This window comes from Sinocyclocheilus rhinocerous, unplaced genomic scaffold, assembly GCF_001515625.1.
Source record: "Sinocyclocheilus rhinocerous isolate Xijiao unplaced genomic scaffold, SAMN03320098_v1.1 scaffold449, whole genome shotgun sequence".
NCBI classification, from domain to species: Eukaryota; Metazoa; Chordata; class Actinopteri; order Cypriniformes; family Cyprinidae; genus Sinocyclocheilus; species Sinocyclocheilus rhinocerous.
In genome coordinates this window covers 1,415,641-1,432,588 of record NW_015652285.1, presented here as the reverse complement: position 1 = coordinate 1,432,588, position 16,948 = coordinate 1,415,641, and the positions used below count along the sequence as shown (strand labels likewise).

Sequence of the window (16,948 nt, the reverse complement as noted above, 5' to 3'; positions counted from 1 at the left end):
CGCATGCGCTACTGTTCAGCTTTCACACTCCGCACAGACACTTGAATAGCGCACATTTTTCTAGGTTAACATTAGATTGAGTGGCCATGTAAAGTCGCTACTACTTACATATTTCAGATGATAAGCCATATTTAAGGTCGTATGCGAGCGTTTGGATGTAACGTTACTCTATTACCACAAAATCCAGCCGATAACGATTTGTCCGTCACGGACTGCGTGACTTCACCACTTCCTGTGGATTTATTTTTCTGCGACTAATAAAATTTTGGTCGACCAAGCCTCTTATCGTCGACTATTATGGGGCAGCCCTAGTAGATATGCATATATTTGTTATTTATTGTGTTTTCTTTCTATCTATCTATCTATCTATCTATCTAATTAGGTTAAAGACAAGGAAATCAGAGGCACCAAGTTTGTTGTTCCTGGACTTAAAGAGCTTGGACTCTATAGATTTAGAGTGAGAGCTGTAAATTCTGCAGGTGTGGGAGAACCTGGCGAGGTTGCTGAGGTGATTGAAGTCAAGGATAGGACAAGTAAGCATTCATTTTAGATTTTTCTTTTTTTTTCTTAACACATTCATTTATTTTACTTTATATTTAATTTGCCATATATTTTAGTTCCCCCTGAGGTAGACCTGGATGCAACTGTCAAGGAAAAGATTGTTGTTCACGCTGGTGGGGTAATCCGCATCCTGGCCTATGTGTCAGGAAAGCCTGCTCCAGAAATTATTTGGAATAGAGATGATGGTGATTTGCCAAAGGAGGCTGCTATTGAGATCACTTCTATAAGTTCAGCTTTGGTTATCAAAAGTTGTAGGAGACAACACCAAGGCATTTATACATTGACTGCCAAGAATGCAGGTGGAGAGAGGAAGAAAGCAGTCATTGTTGAAGTGCTGGGTGAGTGTTTTTTTGTTGTTGTTGTTTTTTTGGCATCTGAATTCTGAACTTATTTCAATAAACTTGTTTTATTTCTTCACAGATGTCCCTGGCCCCGTGGGTCTGCCCTTCTCTGGTGAGAATCTCACCAATGACTCTTGTAAGTTGACATGGTACTCTCCTGAAGATGACGGTGGCTCAGCTATCACCAACTATATAATTGAGAAAAGAGAAGCTGACCGCAGAGGCTGGACTTCAGTGACATATACTGTCACAAGACACAATGCTGTTGTCCAGGGTCTTATTGATGGCAAGGGTTACTTCTTCAGAATTGCGGCTGAAAATATTATTGGGCTGGGTCCGTTCACTGAGACCTCAGCTCCTGTCGTCATCAAGGATCCACTTTGTAAGTCTTGTTTATTTGTATCAGTATTTTTTTATTTATATGTGTCATTACTTTTAATTGCTTGTAAAATGTCTCACACATTTAAACTTCTTCAGCTGTACCTGAGCGCCCAGAGGATCTTGAGGTGACAGCCATCACAAATGATTCAATCAGTGTCACATGGAGACCTCCAAAGTATGATGGAGGTTCAGACATTACAAGCTATGTTCTTGAGGTTCGTCTTATCGGACAGGACAACTTCAGCCGTATTGCCATAGAGGACAAACTTATGGAACGTAAATTCACACACGTGGGTCTTAAGGAAGGTTCTTCTTACGAATTCCGAGTTAGTGCTGTGAATCAAATCGGTCAAGGCAAACCATCATTCAGCACCAAACCAGTTGCATGCAAAAAAGAGTTTGGTAAGTAATTACTTGCACTGAAGTGATTTGTTCTATAATTTTCTTTTTATTGAACATTTTTTATTTATTGTATACTGTACTCTTTACTAGAACCACCAAACCTTGATCTTGAGTTCCGTGACAAGCTTGTTGTTCGTGTTGGGGAAACTTGCACTCTTCAAAGTGGGTACTCAGGAAAACCAGCACCAACTATTAAATGGTTCAAAAATGATGAGGAGCTTCAGGCAAATGAAGAAATTGCTCTCACCAGCACAAAGAATAAATTGTGCTTGACTATTGCAAAGGCAAAACGTGATCACAGTGGAAAATACACTGTTGTTCTGGAGAACTCCATTGGCTCACGCAAGGGCATATGTAATGTTATTGTTGTCGGTATGCTAATCTTTACTTTTGTCAAGCATATTCTTTTTTTATCTTGCTATTATTTTTGCAAACTGAATTGTGAATCATATGTATAATGACTTTTTCAGACCGTCCACAACCTCCAGAGGGTCCTGTTATCTTTGATGAGATCTACAGGAATTATATGCTCATTTCCTGGAAGCCCCCACTGGATGATGGTGGAGCTGCTATTTCTAACTATATTGTTGAAAAGAGAGACACCAACAGGGATCTATGGATGCCTGTTACAGAATCTTGTACAAGGGCATCATGCAGAGTTCCAAAACTGATTGAGGGAAGAGAGTACATCATTAGAATCTGTGCTCAGAATATTCATGGCATTAGTGATCCATTGCTATCTGCTGAGACAAAAGCAAAGGATGTTTTCAGTAAGTAACAGTTTATGCAATGTAATAAATAATTTTAACAAGAATAATTTAATTTATGATCAAGAGTCTTACTCATGTTCTCACATTTCTATCACTTGCAGAGGTTCCAGATGCTCCACTGGCACCTGTGGTAAAAGAAATCTATAAAGATACAGCGCTGATTTCATGGCTTCAGCCAGCTGATGGTGGAAAACCAATCACAAGCTACATTGTTGAAAAGAAGGAGACCAAGGCCAACATGTGGTCTAGAGCTGGAAAAGACCGCATTTACCCTAACACAGAATTCTGGGTTCCTGATCTTCTCAAGGGATGTGAATATGAATTCCGTGTCATGGCAGAGAATGTGATTGGTGTTGGTGACCCCAGCCCATCATCAAAGCCCATCTATGCCAAAGATCCTATTGGTATGTGTCTAAGGATGTTTTCAATGAAAAATTGACAGTTTTTGCTGAGTTAAAATATTAACCTCCTATTTACTTAAATTTCTTGTCACAGTGATTCCAAGCCCACCTGTACTTCCAGTAGCAATTGACAAGACAAAAGATTCTGTCACTCTTTCTTGGCAACCACCAAAAGACTGTGGCAGAGGCAAAATTTTTGGCTATCTCATTGAGTATCAGAAAGCTGGTGATGAGGAATGGTTTCAAGTTAATCAAACACCTGACTCTTGCCAGGGCACTACATTCAAGGTTATCAACCTTGAGGATGGTGCACTTTACAGATTCAGAGTGAAGGCAGTGAATGCTGCTGGTGAATCAGATCCTGCATATGTCCCAGAGCCCGTTCGAGCACAAGACAGACTTGGTAATTTTGGATATGCATACTTGGATATGTATGACTTTACTTTGCTAATTATGCTTATGCTTACGCTTGTTATTGCATTTAACCAAATATGTGTGAAAATATTAAATGTTTTATTTTTGTCTATTGTCTATAGAGCCCCCAGAACTTCAACTGGATTTGGGCATGCCTCGTGAGATCAAAGCAATGGCTGGAACCCATATTAATATTATTGCTGGAATCAAGGGAATACCTTTCCCCAAAGTCACATGGAAGAAAAATGAGGCAGATGTTCCAACAAGAGCAGAGATTGAAACATCTGGAATAGCAACCAAACTAGAGATGCGTTATTGCACCCGCGCAGATTGTGGAGATTACACACTTACTGTTGAAAATCCAGCTGGATCAAAGACAGCCACATGCACCGTGCTTGTTCTTGGTATATATTTCAAAGACTATGTTAAATAAAAATTTTTACAATTTTAAATCATTTATAAGAAGCAGAACATACAAATAAATTAAATGAAAATTAAATACTGTTCTTATTAGGCAACATGTTAAGTTGTTGTTTTATTTGTTTGTTTTCATAGACAAGCCTGGACCAGTTCAGCATCTCAGAGTATCTGATGTCAGATGTGATTCTGCCCAGCTATCTTGGAAAGACCCAGAAGATAATGGTGGTACACGCATCACTAACTTTGTTGTTGAGAAAAAGGATGCAGCATCTGTACAATGGGTGCCAATCTGCTCATCTTCCAAAAAACGTAGCATGTTGGCCAAACATTTGATTGAGGGAACGTCATACATGTTCCGTGTGGCGGCTGAAAATCAGTTTGGAAGAAGTGAATATGTTGAGACACCAAAAGCTATTAAAGCAATGAATCCACTGTGTAAGTATGGCCTGTGAAATTACTCCACTTTTAGGCCTATTTAATGTTTATTTTCAAAGCAATAACTAAAAAGTATAATATATAAAAATAAAGCAAAAAAAAAAAAAACTAAACACTTGTTATTGAAATTTCAGTCCCACCTGGTCCACCTAAAGACCTGCATCATGTAGATGCTGACAAAACTGAGGTGTGGCTCCAGTGGAATTGGCCTGATCGTACAGGAGGAAGTGACATCACAGGGTTCTTGGTTGAGTACCAAGAAGAAGGTGAAAGGGATTGGGTAGTTTTTAAGACTGTCAGCATTCCTGAGTGCCATGTGACTGGACTGGAAGAAGGAAAGACCTACAGGTTCCGTGTTAAGACAGAGAATGCAGTTGGTTTAAGTAGACCAGACACCACTGTGCCAGTACTTTGCCAGGAAAAACTAGGTTAGATTAAAATTTTAACATTCTCTATGATTACTTCAAGAAATTGTTTTCAATTTGTATTATTAAACTTTTTTATTCTACTGTCTTTGTAGTGCCACCAATTGTTGAGGTGGATGTGAAGTTGATAGAGGGAATCATTGTGAAAGCTGGAAGCACTATTAGATTGCCTGCCATTATGAGAGGCCTTCCGGTTCCCACTGCCAAATGGGTCATTGATGGAGAGGAAATAAAGAGTGAAGGCAATATCAAAATTGACACTGACAACTTCTCCACTGTTCTGAGCATTGCTGACTGCACAAGACATCACACTGGAATCTATATTCTCACAGTGTCTAACTCAGCAGGAAGTAAGACTGTTTCTCTGAATGTCACAGTGCTTGATGTGCCAGCTGCCCCAATAGGTCCTGTAAATATCCTTGAAGTGACTCCTGACTCCATGGTCATTGAATGGCGTCCTCCTAAAGATGATGGTGGAAGCCCTGTCATGAACTATATTGTTGAGAAGAGGGAATCGAATAAGGAAACTTGGGGAGGAGTAAGTTCTGGCAGCACTTCCACAACACTCAAAATTTCTCGTCTGCAGCAAGGAGTTGAGTATGTTTTGAGAATTCGTGCTGAAAATAAAATGGGAATTGGCGCAGCTCTTGAAAGTGCTCCAACTGTAGCCCGGCACCAGTTTGAGCCCCCTGGCCATCCTGGAAAACCAGTTGCATCTGATATTTCTGAAGATGCCCTCACACTTGGATGGACAATGCCTCTGTTTGATGGTGGTAGTCCGATCAGTGGTTATATTATTGAACGAAGACATAAAGGAGGAAAATGGATTAGAGTGAATAAAACACCTTGCAAGGACCTTAGATACAGAGTACTTGGGCTTTTTGAAGATAATGAATATGAATTCAGAGTATTTGCTGAAAATGTTGCTGGCTTTAGTGGACCTTCACCTATCTCAGATCCTGCCAAACCTTGCAGACCAATTACTGTTCCAGGACCTCCAGTGAACCCTAAGGTAAAGGACTACAGTTGCACATATGCTGACTTAGTCTGGATCAGACCCACAAGAGATGGAGGCAGTCCAGTCTTAGGATATATTGTTGAATACCAGAAGGCAGGTGCTGAGTGGGAGAAAGTAAATAAGGATGATCTAATTAAACAGTGTGCTTATAGAGTTAAGGGACTGACAGAGGGCACAGAATACAGGTTCCGTGTTAAAGCCGTCAACATGATTGGAGAAGGTGAGACCAGGGAAATCCCAGAGTCAGTTATTGCTAAGGATATTGTCATTCCTCCGGAAATTGAGGTGGATGCCACATGCCGTGACTGTTTGACTGTTCGTGTTGGGCATAACATTAATGTCGTAGCATATGTAAAAGCACGACCTGATCCAGAAATCACTTGGAGCAAAGGTGAAAGTGTTTTTGAAAAGGACAAGCGCACCACTCTGACAAACAACTTCCCAGTAGTGCAAATGCGTATCAAGGAAGCAACCAGAGCAGATCATGGAAAGTATACACTAAAAGCTGTAAATGAAGCTGGAGAGGCCTCAGCTACTATTACAGTAAATGTTCTGGATAGACCTGGGCACTGCCAAAATCTTAAGTTGACCTATGTAACTAAAAACTCTTGCATGGTGTCCTGGGATGCACCAGAGGATAATGGAGGCACTGAGATAACAAATTACATTGTGGAATGTCGGGAGCCAAGTATACGAGCCTGGTCAATGATCTCATCTGACTGCACAAATCGCATGGTAAAGGCTAAGCTCATGGAAAATCATGAATATTTATTCCGTGTATCTGCCGAGAACAAGTGTGGTCCTGGGCCAGCAACAGAAACCAAAACTCCCATCCTTGCAATCGACCCACTTCAGAAGCCAGGTGAGCCAGAGAACTTCCACGTCAGTGATATTGGTAAAAACTTAGTTTTCCTTAAATGGAGAAAACCAGATTATGATGGTGGCAGTCCTAACCTGGGCTACTATTTGGAGAAAAAAGCAAAGAATGCTGAAGAGTGGGAGAAGGTACATGAAGGAGTCCTGAAAGAGACATTCTTCATGGTAGACAAATGTGTTGAGAACCACACATATCAATTTAGAGTCCAGTCAACAAATGATGGAGGAGAAAGTGCCTGGGTTAGGACATCTGATATTCTTGTCAAAGAAGAAGTTCAGAAACCAGTTCTTGACTTGAAATTTGTTGGTACTGTTGTGGTCAAAGCTGGTGAATCAGTTAGACTTGAAGCTGGACTTAGAGGAAAACCACAGCCTGAGGTTACATGGGTTAAGGAAAAGACTACAGGCGATAACCCAAGGATCAGCATTGACACTGGACATGATTACTCCAAATTCCTCCTTACTAAAACCAAGCGTAGTGATACTGGAAAATATGTGGTCACTGCTACAAACTCAGCAGGATCATTCACAGCATATGCCAATGTTACAGTTTTGGATATACCAGGACCTGTCAGAGATATGAAGGTTTCTGGCATTTCCACAGACAAGTGCAGAGTTGTATGGGATCCTCCAGAGGATGACGGCGGTTGTGAGGTGGACAGCTATATTCTAGAGAAATGTGAGACGAGAAGAATGGTTTGGTCCACTTACTCTGCCTCTGTTGTCACCAATTACTGTAATGTAACACGTCTTGTTGAAGGAAATGAGTACATATTCAGGGTAAGAGCAGAAAATAAGATGGGAACTGGACCACCAATGGAGAGCAAGCCTATTACTGCTAAGACACAATACAACAGGCCTGGTCCACCTGATGCACCTGAGGTAACAAAAATTGGTAAAGATGAGATGACTGTGGTATGGGCTCCTCCTGAAAACGATGGCGGAAAGTCTATCACTGGTTACATTCTGGAGAGAAAAGAAAAGCGGTCTGTTCGGTGGGTCCCTGTCACAAAGAGCCCTATCTCTGAGAGGCGTATGAAGGTCACCAATCTGATCCCTAACCACGAATATCAATTCCGTGTCAAAGCAGAAAATGAAGTAGGATTGGGAGAACCAAGCAAACCATCCAGACCCATCACTGCAAAAGATCCAATTGGTGTGTATAGTCTGTATTATCTGTTATAATATCTGTATAATCTGTTCATTCAAGTTTGTGTATTTTTTTTTTCTTATTTTTTCTTATTGATGCATTTATTTGTTTTAAACTAAACTGGCTTTGTATGTGCCATTTAGAGCCCCCTGGTCCTCCTGGCAGCCTTAAAGTAGTTGACAGCACGAAGACATCCGTTACACTTAGCTGGGCGAAGCCTGTGTATGATGGTGGTGCTCCAATTATTGGATATCTGGTTGAAATGAGGGATAAGGTGCAAATGGAAGGTGAACAAGAGAGAGAGCCAGAGGAAGGCTGGAAGAAATGTAATACTGCTGGACAGCTTGTCATAACTGAATTTACAATGATTAACTTGGATGAGAGACAGGAATATGAATTCCGGGTGTCTGCTCAAAACCAAGTTGGCATGGGCCGTCCTGCAAACCTCAAGGATGCTGTATCACCAAAGGAGATCCATGGTAAGCATTTGTTTTAAAGTGTCATGTTTTAAAGTGTTATGATTGCCCTTGAAATTCAGTAAACTTAATCAGTTTTTTTTTTTTTTCACAACAGAAACTCCAGAGATTGATCTTGATGCTAGTCTAAGAAAAGGCCTTAGCGTAAGGGCAGGATGTCCTATCAGACTTTTTGCAACAATTAGAGGAAGACCAGCACCTAAAGTGACTTGGAAGCGCATGGGTGTTGACAATGTCATTAGGAGGGGCCATGTGGATCAGATTGATACAATGACCTTCCTTGTGATTCCTGAGAGCTCACGTGAAGACTCTGGCAAATATTCTTTGACTCTTTCTAACCCCTCTGGAGAAAAGGCTGTGTTTGTTCGTGTTAAAGTCTTAGGTAAACTTACATTTGTATAAAATGCATTTTAAAATTGAAATAAGCATTGCATTTACCTACTACCAAGTACTGTCAGTAAACCAGTTCCTGAAATTTGTCAACAGATACTCCTGGTCCCGTTGGTGGACTGGAGGCAACTGACATTACCAAGACAACCTGCCAGCTTGCATGGTTGCCTCCAGAAAATGATGGTGGTAGCCCAATCTTAAACTATGTTGTTGAGAAGCGTGAGGTTGATAGGAAGACATGGACAAATTGCACAAGTGACTTGAAGAAAACAAGCTTCAAAGTCACGACTCTGACACCAGGAATAGAATACTACTTCCGGGTCATGGCAGTTAACAAGTATGGCATTGGGTTGCCTCAAGACTCACCAAAATCCTACCTCGCTACAGATCCCATGAGTAAGTCCACCTTACACGGTATAATTTATATTATATTATATTAGTATTTTAAAAATGTGTATTAAAATAATGTGTTTCTTTTTACCTGTCAAAGGTGAGCCTGATCCTCCGAAGAAGATGGATATATTAGAAATTACTAAAAACAGTGCAACTCTAGGGTGGCTGAAGCCACTTAGAGATGGTGGATCTAAGATTAATGGCTACATTGTTGAATACCAGCAGGATGGTCAACCTGAGGACAAGTGGACATTATACTCTGTTGTGAAAGACTTGACAATTGTTGTAGCTGGACTGAAAGAAAACACTAAGTACAGATTCAGGGTTGCAGCAAGAAACGCAATAGGATGCAGTTTGGCAAGAGAAGCTGAGGGCATATTTGAGGTCAAAGAACAGCTGAGTATGTATACAAAGATGTTGTGCTCTCCCATTATTAATGTATTTTTATTCATGCTGTATTTTTTATGAATCACACTCTGAATCTTTTACCTCTTTCATAGTGGCACCAAAGATCATCATGTCTGATGTGGTTACAGCAAGAGCAGGATCTAAACTTATAGTCGAGGCTCTTGTGTCTGGGAAGCCCGCTCCAGTCACAAAATGGAAAAGGGGAAATGATGACATAGTTACATCAGATCGTCTCTTCATACAAAAAACCCCAACCACAAATTCACTTTTGATCAAAGATGTCACAAGGAAGGATAGTGGTTATTACAGTCTGTCTGCTGAAAACAGCACTGCAAAGGTCAACCAGATCCTCCGAATAATTATTCTGGGTGAGTTTGTATTATTATTATTGTTGTATTATTATTATTGTATTTGTATTATTGTTGTTGTCGTTGTTATTGTTATTATATTTTGACTTATAATGACTTGTTTGTTTGTTTGTTTTTAGACATCCCTGGTCCTCCACAGGGTCCTCTACAAATTCTTGAGTTTGACATGGATTCCTGCACACTTGCATGGGATTCACCTGCTGAAGATGGTGGCAGCAACATCACAAACTACATTGTTGAGAAGTGTGATGTGAGCAGAGGTGACTGGGTCACAGTGGCATCTTGCACCAAGACCAGCTGCAGAGTTGGAAAGCTCACACCTGGCAAAGAGTATGGCTTCCGTGTCCGTGCTGAAAACCGTTTTGGCATTTCAGAACCAATTTACTCTGAGAAAATGATTGCTAGACATCCATTTGGTAAGTCTCACATATCAACACATTTGAACACTGACACACAAAGGGATTAGGCTTTATTTACTCTAATACATATATTACAATTTCAGATCCACCCAGTGAGCCAAGGAACTGTTGTGTCAACAAAATCAACAAGGAATCTGTTGTGTTGTCATGGGAGGGACCAGTGAACGATGGTGGCAGTCCCATCACTGGATATTGCATTGAGCGTAAAGAAAGAAATAGCCTCCTGTGGGTCAAGGCAAATGAGGTCCTTGTTCGTTCAACTGAATATACATGCTCTGGCCTCATTGATGGTCTAGAGTACACATTCAGAGTGGCTGCTGTCAACAAGGCGGGACAAGGCAAACCAAGCAAGCAGACAGATTTTATCACTGCAAGAAGTCCAGTTGGTATGTGTTGGGGAGAAACCTGCTGCTCTCCCTTATAAAAATTGAAATCAAAACACTACAACTTTGATTTATATTCTTTTTCAGATCCACCTGGAAAACCCCAAGTTCTTGATGTGACCAGAAATTCTGTCTCTCTTGTCTGGAGCCGTCCAAAACATGATGGTGGAAGTAAACTCATTGGTTATGACGTTGAATCTCTGAAGCTTCCAGGTGACAAATGGGTGCGAGTTAACACAAGCAGTCAAAATATACCAAAGGAAGAGTACATTGTTCCTGGACTTGAGGAGGGAGCCCAATACAAGTTCAGAATAATTGCAAAGACAGCAATTAATGTCAGTCTGCCCTCAGAGGAATCTGATGCTATCCCAATTATTGCAGAGCATGGTAAGTCTTGTGATCTACCAATAATGTAATTATTTACTAACTAATGGACTTTATATAGTTACTTTGATGTCTCTCTTTGTATTATTTCAGTTCCACCTAGAGTTGAGATTAGTCTTGAAATGAAGAACTTAATTGTTGTCAAAGCCGGGGCAAATGTCTGCCTGGAGGCTGAAGTTTTTGGCAAACCATTGCCAAAGGTCACTTGGAAGAAAGATGGTGTTCCTTTGAAATTGGCTGAAGGTATGAAAATGACTCAGAAGGTTCATCGCTTCTGCATGGAACTGTTCTCTGTGACAAGAAAGGAATCGGGAGAGTACACCATTACTGCTGAGAACCCAAGTGGCACAAAATCTGGCAACATTAAATTGAAGGTTCTAGGTAAGTTAACATTAAAAATATGCCAAAAAGGACTGACCATGTATTACCCTTCAGACATTTAAGAAAGTGTATTTGTTTTGTGAGACATGCTTAATTTTGTTTCTGCAGACAAACCTGGACCCCCAGCATCAGTGAAGATAAGCCATGTGTTTGCCGACCGGGTGAAACTGAGGTGGGAGCCACCTCTTGCCGATGGTGGTTCTGAAATCACAAATTACATTGTTGACAAACGAGAAACAAGCAGAGCTAACTGGGCACAAGTTACTGCTAACATCAATGGTCAGATAACAGACTGTTCTGTGGAGAAACTGATTGAAGGCCATGAATATGAGTTCCGCATCAGTGCTGAGAACAAGTATGGTGTTGGAGACCCAATTGTGACTAACTCTGTGATTGCCAAGAATCCATTTGGTAACATTTTATTCTTTCTCATGCATTTATATATTATAGAGATTGACCGATAAGTGATCAGTACATATAATCTAATGTTAAAAGTTTCACACAGGTAGATTTTTTTAAGCTTTGGCTGCATAAAGTGGCTTTTACATACATTATGTAATATTATATGTTAATTTGTTTGGAAAGACGACTGTTTCCTGTGAGATTAACAATAATGGGTTTTGTGTGTGTGTGTGTGTGTGTGTGTGTGTGCTATTGTTTAATGACCCACCAGATGTCACTATTTATTGCTATACCTAGTAGAAAAACCTAAATATCATTTAAAAATGTCAGTCCATTTATCGTTTGATCTCTATTCATGTATATACATATTGTTTTGAAATTGCATATTCCTTAAACAAATTAATTTGATTAAAAAAAACTTTTCAAAATTTAGATGTCCCAGGACCATGTGAACCTCCAGTTATTACCAATATCACCAGGGATCACATGACTGTTAGTTGGAAGGCCCCTGCTGATGATGGCAAGGCCACCATTCTTGGATATATGGTTGAGAAACGTGAAACTCAAGACCTCAATTGGGCTAAAGTGAATAGAAGACCAGTTATTGACAGGACAATTAAAGCTGGAGGCCTCACAGAGGGATCGGAGTATGAATTCAGAGTCATTGCACTCAATAAAGCTGGTCTTGGCAAACCAAGTGATCCATCAGCTGGTGTTCTTGCAGTAGACCCAGTGTGTAAGTACTAACAATACTGTATTTAATGTCCATTAACAATTAAACTTGGCCAAAAAAAAAGAAAAGAAAGAAAGAAAAGTTTGTGCATTTAGACCCTGCATTTCTGTGTTTTATTTATAGATCCTCCTGGACCACCTGCTTTTCCAAAGGTTGTTGACTCTACACACAGTTCAATCAGTTTGTCCTGGACCAAACCCGCCTATGATGGTGGATGTGAAATTCTGGGCTATCTTGTTGAGTTCAAAAGAGCAGATGCAGAAGACTGGCTGAAGTGCAATGTGCCAAAGAATCTCCAGGCAACAAAATTTAATGTTACTGGTCTTATGGATAACACTGAGTACCAGTTCCGTGTTACTGCTGTAAACAAGATTGGATTTGGTGAGCCAAGTGAAGTTCCTGGAAAACATATGGCAAAGGATATCCTAAGTAAGTATATCTCTATAACTGAATTTTGATTTCAAGCATCTGTAGATTACTGTACATTATTCTCATTGTAATTTTCTCTTAGTTGCCCCTGAGGCTGAACTTGATGCAGATCTCAGAAAAGTACTAGTTTTACGTGCTGGAGTCACAATGAGAATTTATGTACCTCTGAGAGGGCGGCCTGCTCCAAAGGCAACATGGACTAAGGTCAATGCAAACTTGAAAGAAAGACAAGGTCTTATGATCAAGACAACTGAATGGGATACCTTCCTTTATTGTGAGGATATCAACAGATATGATGCTGGCAAATATGTCCTAACTCTAGAAAACAGTAGTGGTACCAAGTCATATATCATTGTTGTCAAAGTACTAGGTAAGATTTTTTTCTTTCTCTTAACAAATTGCCATTTGAGGTTTATTATTTACTGTATCTAACTGCAGTCTGTAAATGTACACAGACACACCTGGACCCCCAGTCAATCTGATTGTTAAGGAGACCTCGAAGGACCATGCATCTATTACTTGGGATGCTCCATTAATTGATGGTGGTAGTCCCGTTAAGAGCTATGTTGTTGAAAAACGTCTGGCTGAGAGAAAGGCTTGGACCTGTGTTGCTCCTGAATGTCCCAAGACATCTTTCAGGATTACTAATCTTGAAGCTGGTAAATCTTACTGCTTCAGAGTTTCAGCTGAAAATATATATGGTATCGGTGAGGGTTGTGAAACAGCTGGACCAGTCAAAGCCTCAGGTGAGACTTCTTTGATAATGTTGCAGTTTAGTTTACATTTTTAATGTTAATATGTTGATTATGCTAAATTCTAATATTGATGTCAATTGCAGAGCAACCTGGACCAGTTACAGATTTTAAACCTTCAGAGATCAACAAGAATTCTTGCACTCTTGGCTGGAAGAAACCAATCAGTGATGGTGGAAGCCATATTGTTGCATATGTTCTCGAGATCTGTGAAGGGGAAGACAAATGGAAGCTGCTAATGAAGTCTAAGCTCACCCAGTACACAATGACTGACCTTGAAGAAGGAAAGGAGTACTTCTTTAGAGTCAAAGCCATTAATGAAGCAGCTGAAGGACCATCATCTGAGCTCACTGTCTTGGCTAAAGATCAAATAGGTATTCATATAGTATACCTCAGGGTTTTCTAACGTCAAAGACAGTGAGACCTAATGCACAGATCCAATATATTGATACACATCCAATTTTCTCCCAACTCTTTACATTAACTGTTATATAACCAACTGTGTTTATGTGGATGGTCAGACATTTTGACACATCAATTTGTGTATTTGACTGTTCAAGCACAATGGGTCATGCACTGAAATGGATGCCCACATGCTGATGCCTAATTCAGTTCTCTTACAATATTGTGCTTTTAATAACTGATTTAATTTAATGACTGCATGTCCCACACTTTGAAAACCCCTGGTCTACCTAGTAATTGCATTTGTTTCTTAGTGGTTATGCAACAATGTCCATTAACATATTTGTGTTTTTCTTGTCTTTTTACAGTCCTTCCAGACTGTAATCTTAAAGGTTTGCCAGACTCTACCTATGTGGCAAAGGAAGGAAGCACTGTTCGTCTTAATATCCCTATTTTTGGTATCCCAGCTCCTGCAGTCACATGGAAAAAGGGTGATGTTACTTTATCAGACAGTGGCAGGATCTCAGGTGAATCAACGGCAACAAACACGGTCTTGCTGGTTCGTGATTGCAATAGAGGTGATGCTGGCAAATTCACTGTTATTTTGAGAAACAGTGCTGGAACAAAGGAATCAGCTATTGACATTAAAGTTGTTGGAAAGCCTGGAATCTGCACCGGTCCCATCAAATTTGATGAAATCACAGCTGAAGCGATTACTGTAGAATGGGGTCCACCCAAAGATGATGGTGGATCAGAAGTTACCAACTATATTTTGGAGAAGAGGCATTCTACTGCCAACAAGTGGGTCACAGTTGCTTCTGCAATTCAAAAGAACTCTATGAGAGTTACAAGACTTCATGACGGAACAGAATACATTTTCAGAGTTTGTGCTGAAAATAAATTTGGATTTGGAGAGTTCCTCAAATCAGATCCAGTGGTAGCTAAACATCCATTCAGTGAGTATTTAAAGAAATCCCAAATACATATTTTTATTTTATGAAATATGATATTTAAAAACATTTATTCACAGCAAATACACACTTTTCCCCACACCAGATGCACCAGGGGCTCCAGCACCACCTGAGGTTGTGAGCATTCGTCATGAGTCTGCTATCCTAACATGGTCTGATCCAAAAGATACTGGAGGCTCACCCCTCACAGGTAAAATATTTCTTAACAACATTTATTTTTTTATTTATGTGTTTATTTGCAGTTTGTAACAACTAAACCTTTTTACTACTATTATTGCTTATAGGATATTACGTGGAATTCAAAGATAGAAATAGCCTGATGTGGAAGAGAGCCAACAAGACACCTTTGAGAGTGAAAGAATGCAGAGTAACCAGTTTGGTTGAAGGACTGGAATATGAATTTAGGGTCATAGCTATGAATGTGGCTGGACTTGGAAAGCCAAGCAAAACAACTGAATCACTTGTTGCTCTTGATCCAATTGGTGAGTCAAAGTGTGCTTTCTTTCAGCTTTTTAAGATGTGCCGTTCATCAGGAAGAGATTGCAAAAATATTTTTTGTTAATATTATTATCTCTTTCTATAGATCCACCTGGTAAACCTGATGTGATCAGTGTCACAAGAAACAGTGTAACACTAATTTGGGCTGCACCCAAGTATGATGGTGGCCACAGACTAACTGGCTATATTGTCGAGAAATTAGAGCATCCTGGAAAGACCTGGATGAAGGCCAACCATGTGAATGTCCAAAGCTGTGCATACACTGTAACAGACCTACAGGAAGGCTGTACTTATGAATTCAGACTAAGGGCTAAAAATGCAGCTGGAGCTATCAGTGCTCCCTCAGAGACAACTGAGCCTCTTGTCTGCAAAGATGAATATGGTAAGCTGTATTGTCAAGTTTTAACAACTTTGCTTAACCAAACCCTCAGTAACCATAACAATGTTAATAATCATCACCTGACTTTCTACAGAACCACCAACTATCACAATTGACCCTGAAATGAAGGATGGAGTGACTGTGAGGGCTGGAGAAACAATTGTCGTAGCAGCATCAAGCATTCTTGGCAAACCACCTCCTACAGCTGTGTGGTCTAAGGGTGGAAGAGAATTCAAGACCTCAGATATTGTCCAAATTACAAGCACTCCCACATCTTCAACACTGTCAATCAAGTATGCCAGCCGAAAGAACACTGGGGAGTACACTATTACTGCAAGTAATCCATTTGGTATTAAAGAAGAAAAAGTCAAAGTGAAAATCCTGGATGTGCCTGGACCTCCAGGTCCTATTGAAGCCAGCAGTGTCTCTGCTGAAAAATGCACTTTGACATGGTTGCCACCAGAAGAAGATGGTGGCTGCACTATCAAATCATATACATTAGAAAAAAGAGAAACCAGCCGCCTTCTCTGGACAAAGCTTGCTGAAGATGTTATGGATTGCCGCTATGTTGCCAGCAAGCTGATAAAGGGAAATGAATACATATTCCGTGTTTCAGCAGTCAATCAGTATGGTATTGGTGATGCAACACAGTCTGGACCAGTTAAAATGGTTGATAGTTTTGGTAAGCTTAACTTCATATTTTACAACATAATCGTTTTTTTTTTTTTCATCTCTGACACACAGACACACTCACATATATATATATAAATAAAGATTTTCTTCTTTAACTTCTTAACTCTTTTTTGCAGGACCTCCTGGGCCACCATCAAAACCAGAAATTGATAACGTCAGTAAAAATGCTATAACAATTTCCTGGAAGAGACCAATTGTAGATGGAGGAAGTGACATTAGAGGCTATAGTGTTGAGAGAAAAGAGAGAAGAGGAATGAGATGGGTCAGAGCTTCAAAAAAGACCATTTCTGATCTACGTTATAAGGTCTCAGGCCTGTCAGAGGGAATTGAATATGAATTCCATGTAACTGCAGAGAATAAGGCTGGTTTTGGCGAGCCCAGTGAGCCATCACAACCTGTAATGACAAAGGATATTTCATGTAAGTTGACCAAAAAATATTTTTAAATTCCAGATATTGTTTTCTTGTCAATCTTTGTCCCAAAGAACTTTTTA

The 16,948-nt window shown here is 40.0% G+C and overlaps 1 protein-coding gene across 1 annotated transcript in view; it reads left to right on the top strand.

Moving 5' to 3' along the window:
• The window catches only part of ttn.2 (titin, tandem duplicate 2), a 163,180-nt gene that overhangs the window by 104,075 nt on the left and 42,157 nt on the right, over positions 1-16,948 (top strand). The window contains exons 128-160 of the mRNA XM_016520236.1: positions 383-533; positions 618-899; positions 982-1,284; positions 1,380-1,685; positions 1,776-2,057; positions 2,156-2,455; positions 2,557-2,859; positions 2,951-3,259; positions 3,393-3,674; positions 3,826-4,125; positions 4,260-4,553; positions 4,646-7,600; positions 7,738-8,073; positions 8,168-8,452; positions 8,557-8,856; positions 8,951-9,253; positions 9,354-9,629; positions 9,749-10,045; positions 10,132-10,434; positions 10,519-10,818; positions 10,909-11,196; positions 11,305-11,607; positions 12,032-12,334; positions 12,455-12,760; positions 12,843-13,130; positions 13,216-13,506; positions 13,599-13,886; positions 14,283-14,870; positions 14,971-15,075; positions 15,170-15,367; positions 15,469-15,765; positions 15,857-16,444; positions 16,572-16,874. Of these exons, the coding sequence (XP_016375722.1) occupies positions 383-533; positions 618-899; positions 982-1,284; positions 1,380-1,685; positions 1,776-2,057; positions 2,156-2,455; positions 2,557-2,859; positions 2,951-3,259; positions 3,393-3,674; positions 3,826-4,125; positions 4,260-4,553; positions 4,646-7,600; positions 7,738-8,073; positions 8,168-8,452; positions 8,557-8,856; positions 8,951-9,253; positions 9,354-9,629; positions 9,749-10,045; positions 10,132-10,434; positions 10,519-10,818; positions 10,909-11,196; positions 11,305-11,607; positions 12,032-12,334; positions 12,455-12,760; positions 12,843-13,130; positions 13,216-13,506; positions 13,599-13,886; positions 14,283-14,870; positions 14,971-15,075; positions 15,170-15,367; positions 15,469-15,765; positions 15,857-16,444; positions 16,572-16,874 (12,613 nt within the window). The remainder of the gene's footprint in view (positions 1-382; positions 534-617; positions 900-981; positions 1,285-1,379; positions 1,686-1,775; positions 2,058-2,155; positions 2,456-2,556; positions 2,860-2,950; positions 3,260-3,392; positions 3,675-3,825; positions 4,126-4,259; positions 4,554-4,645; positions 7,601-7,737; positions 8,074-8,167; positions 8,453-8,556; positions 8,857-8,950; positions 9,254-9,353; positions 9,630-9,748; positions 10,046-10,131; positions 10,435-10,518; positions 10,819-10,908; positions 11,197-11,304; positions 11,608-12,031; positions 12,335-12,454; positions 12,761-12,842; positions 13,131-13,215; positions 13,507-13,598; positions 13,887-14,282; positions 14,871-14,970; positions 15,076-15,169; positions 15,368-15,468; positions 15,766-15,856; positions 16,445-16,571; positions 16,875-16,948) is intronic.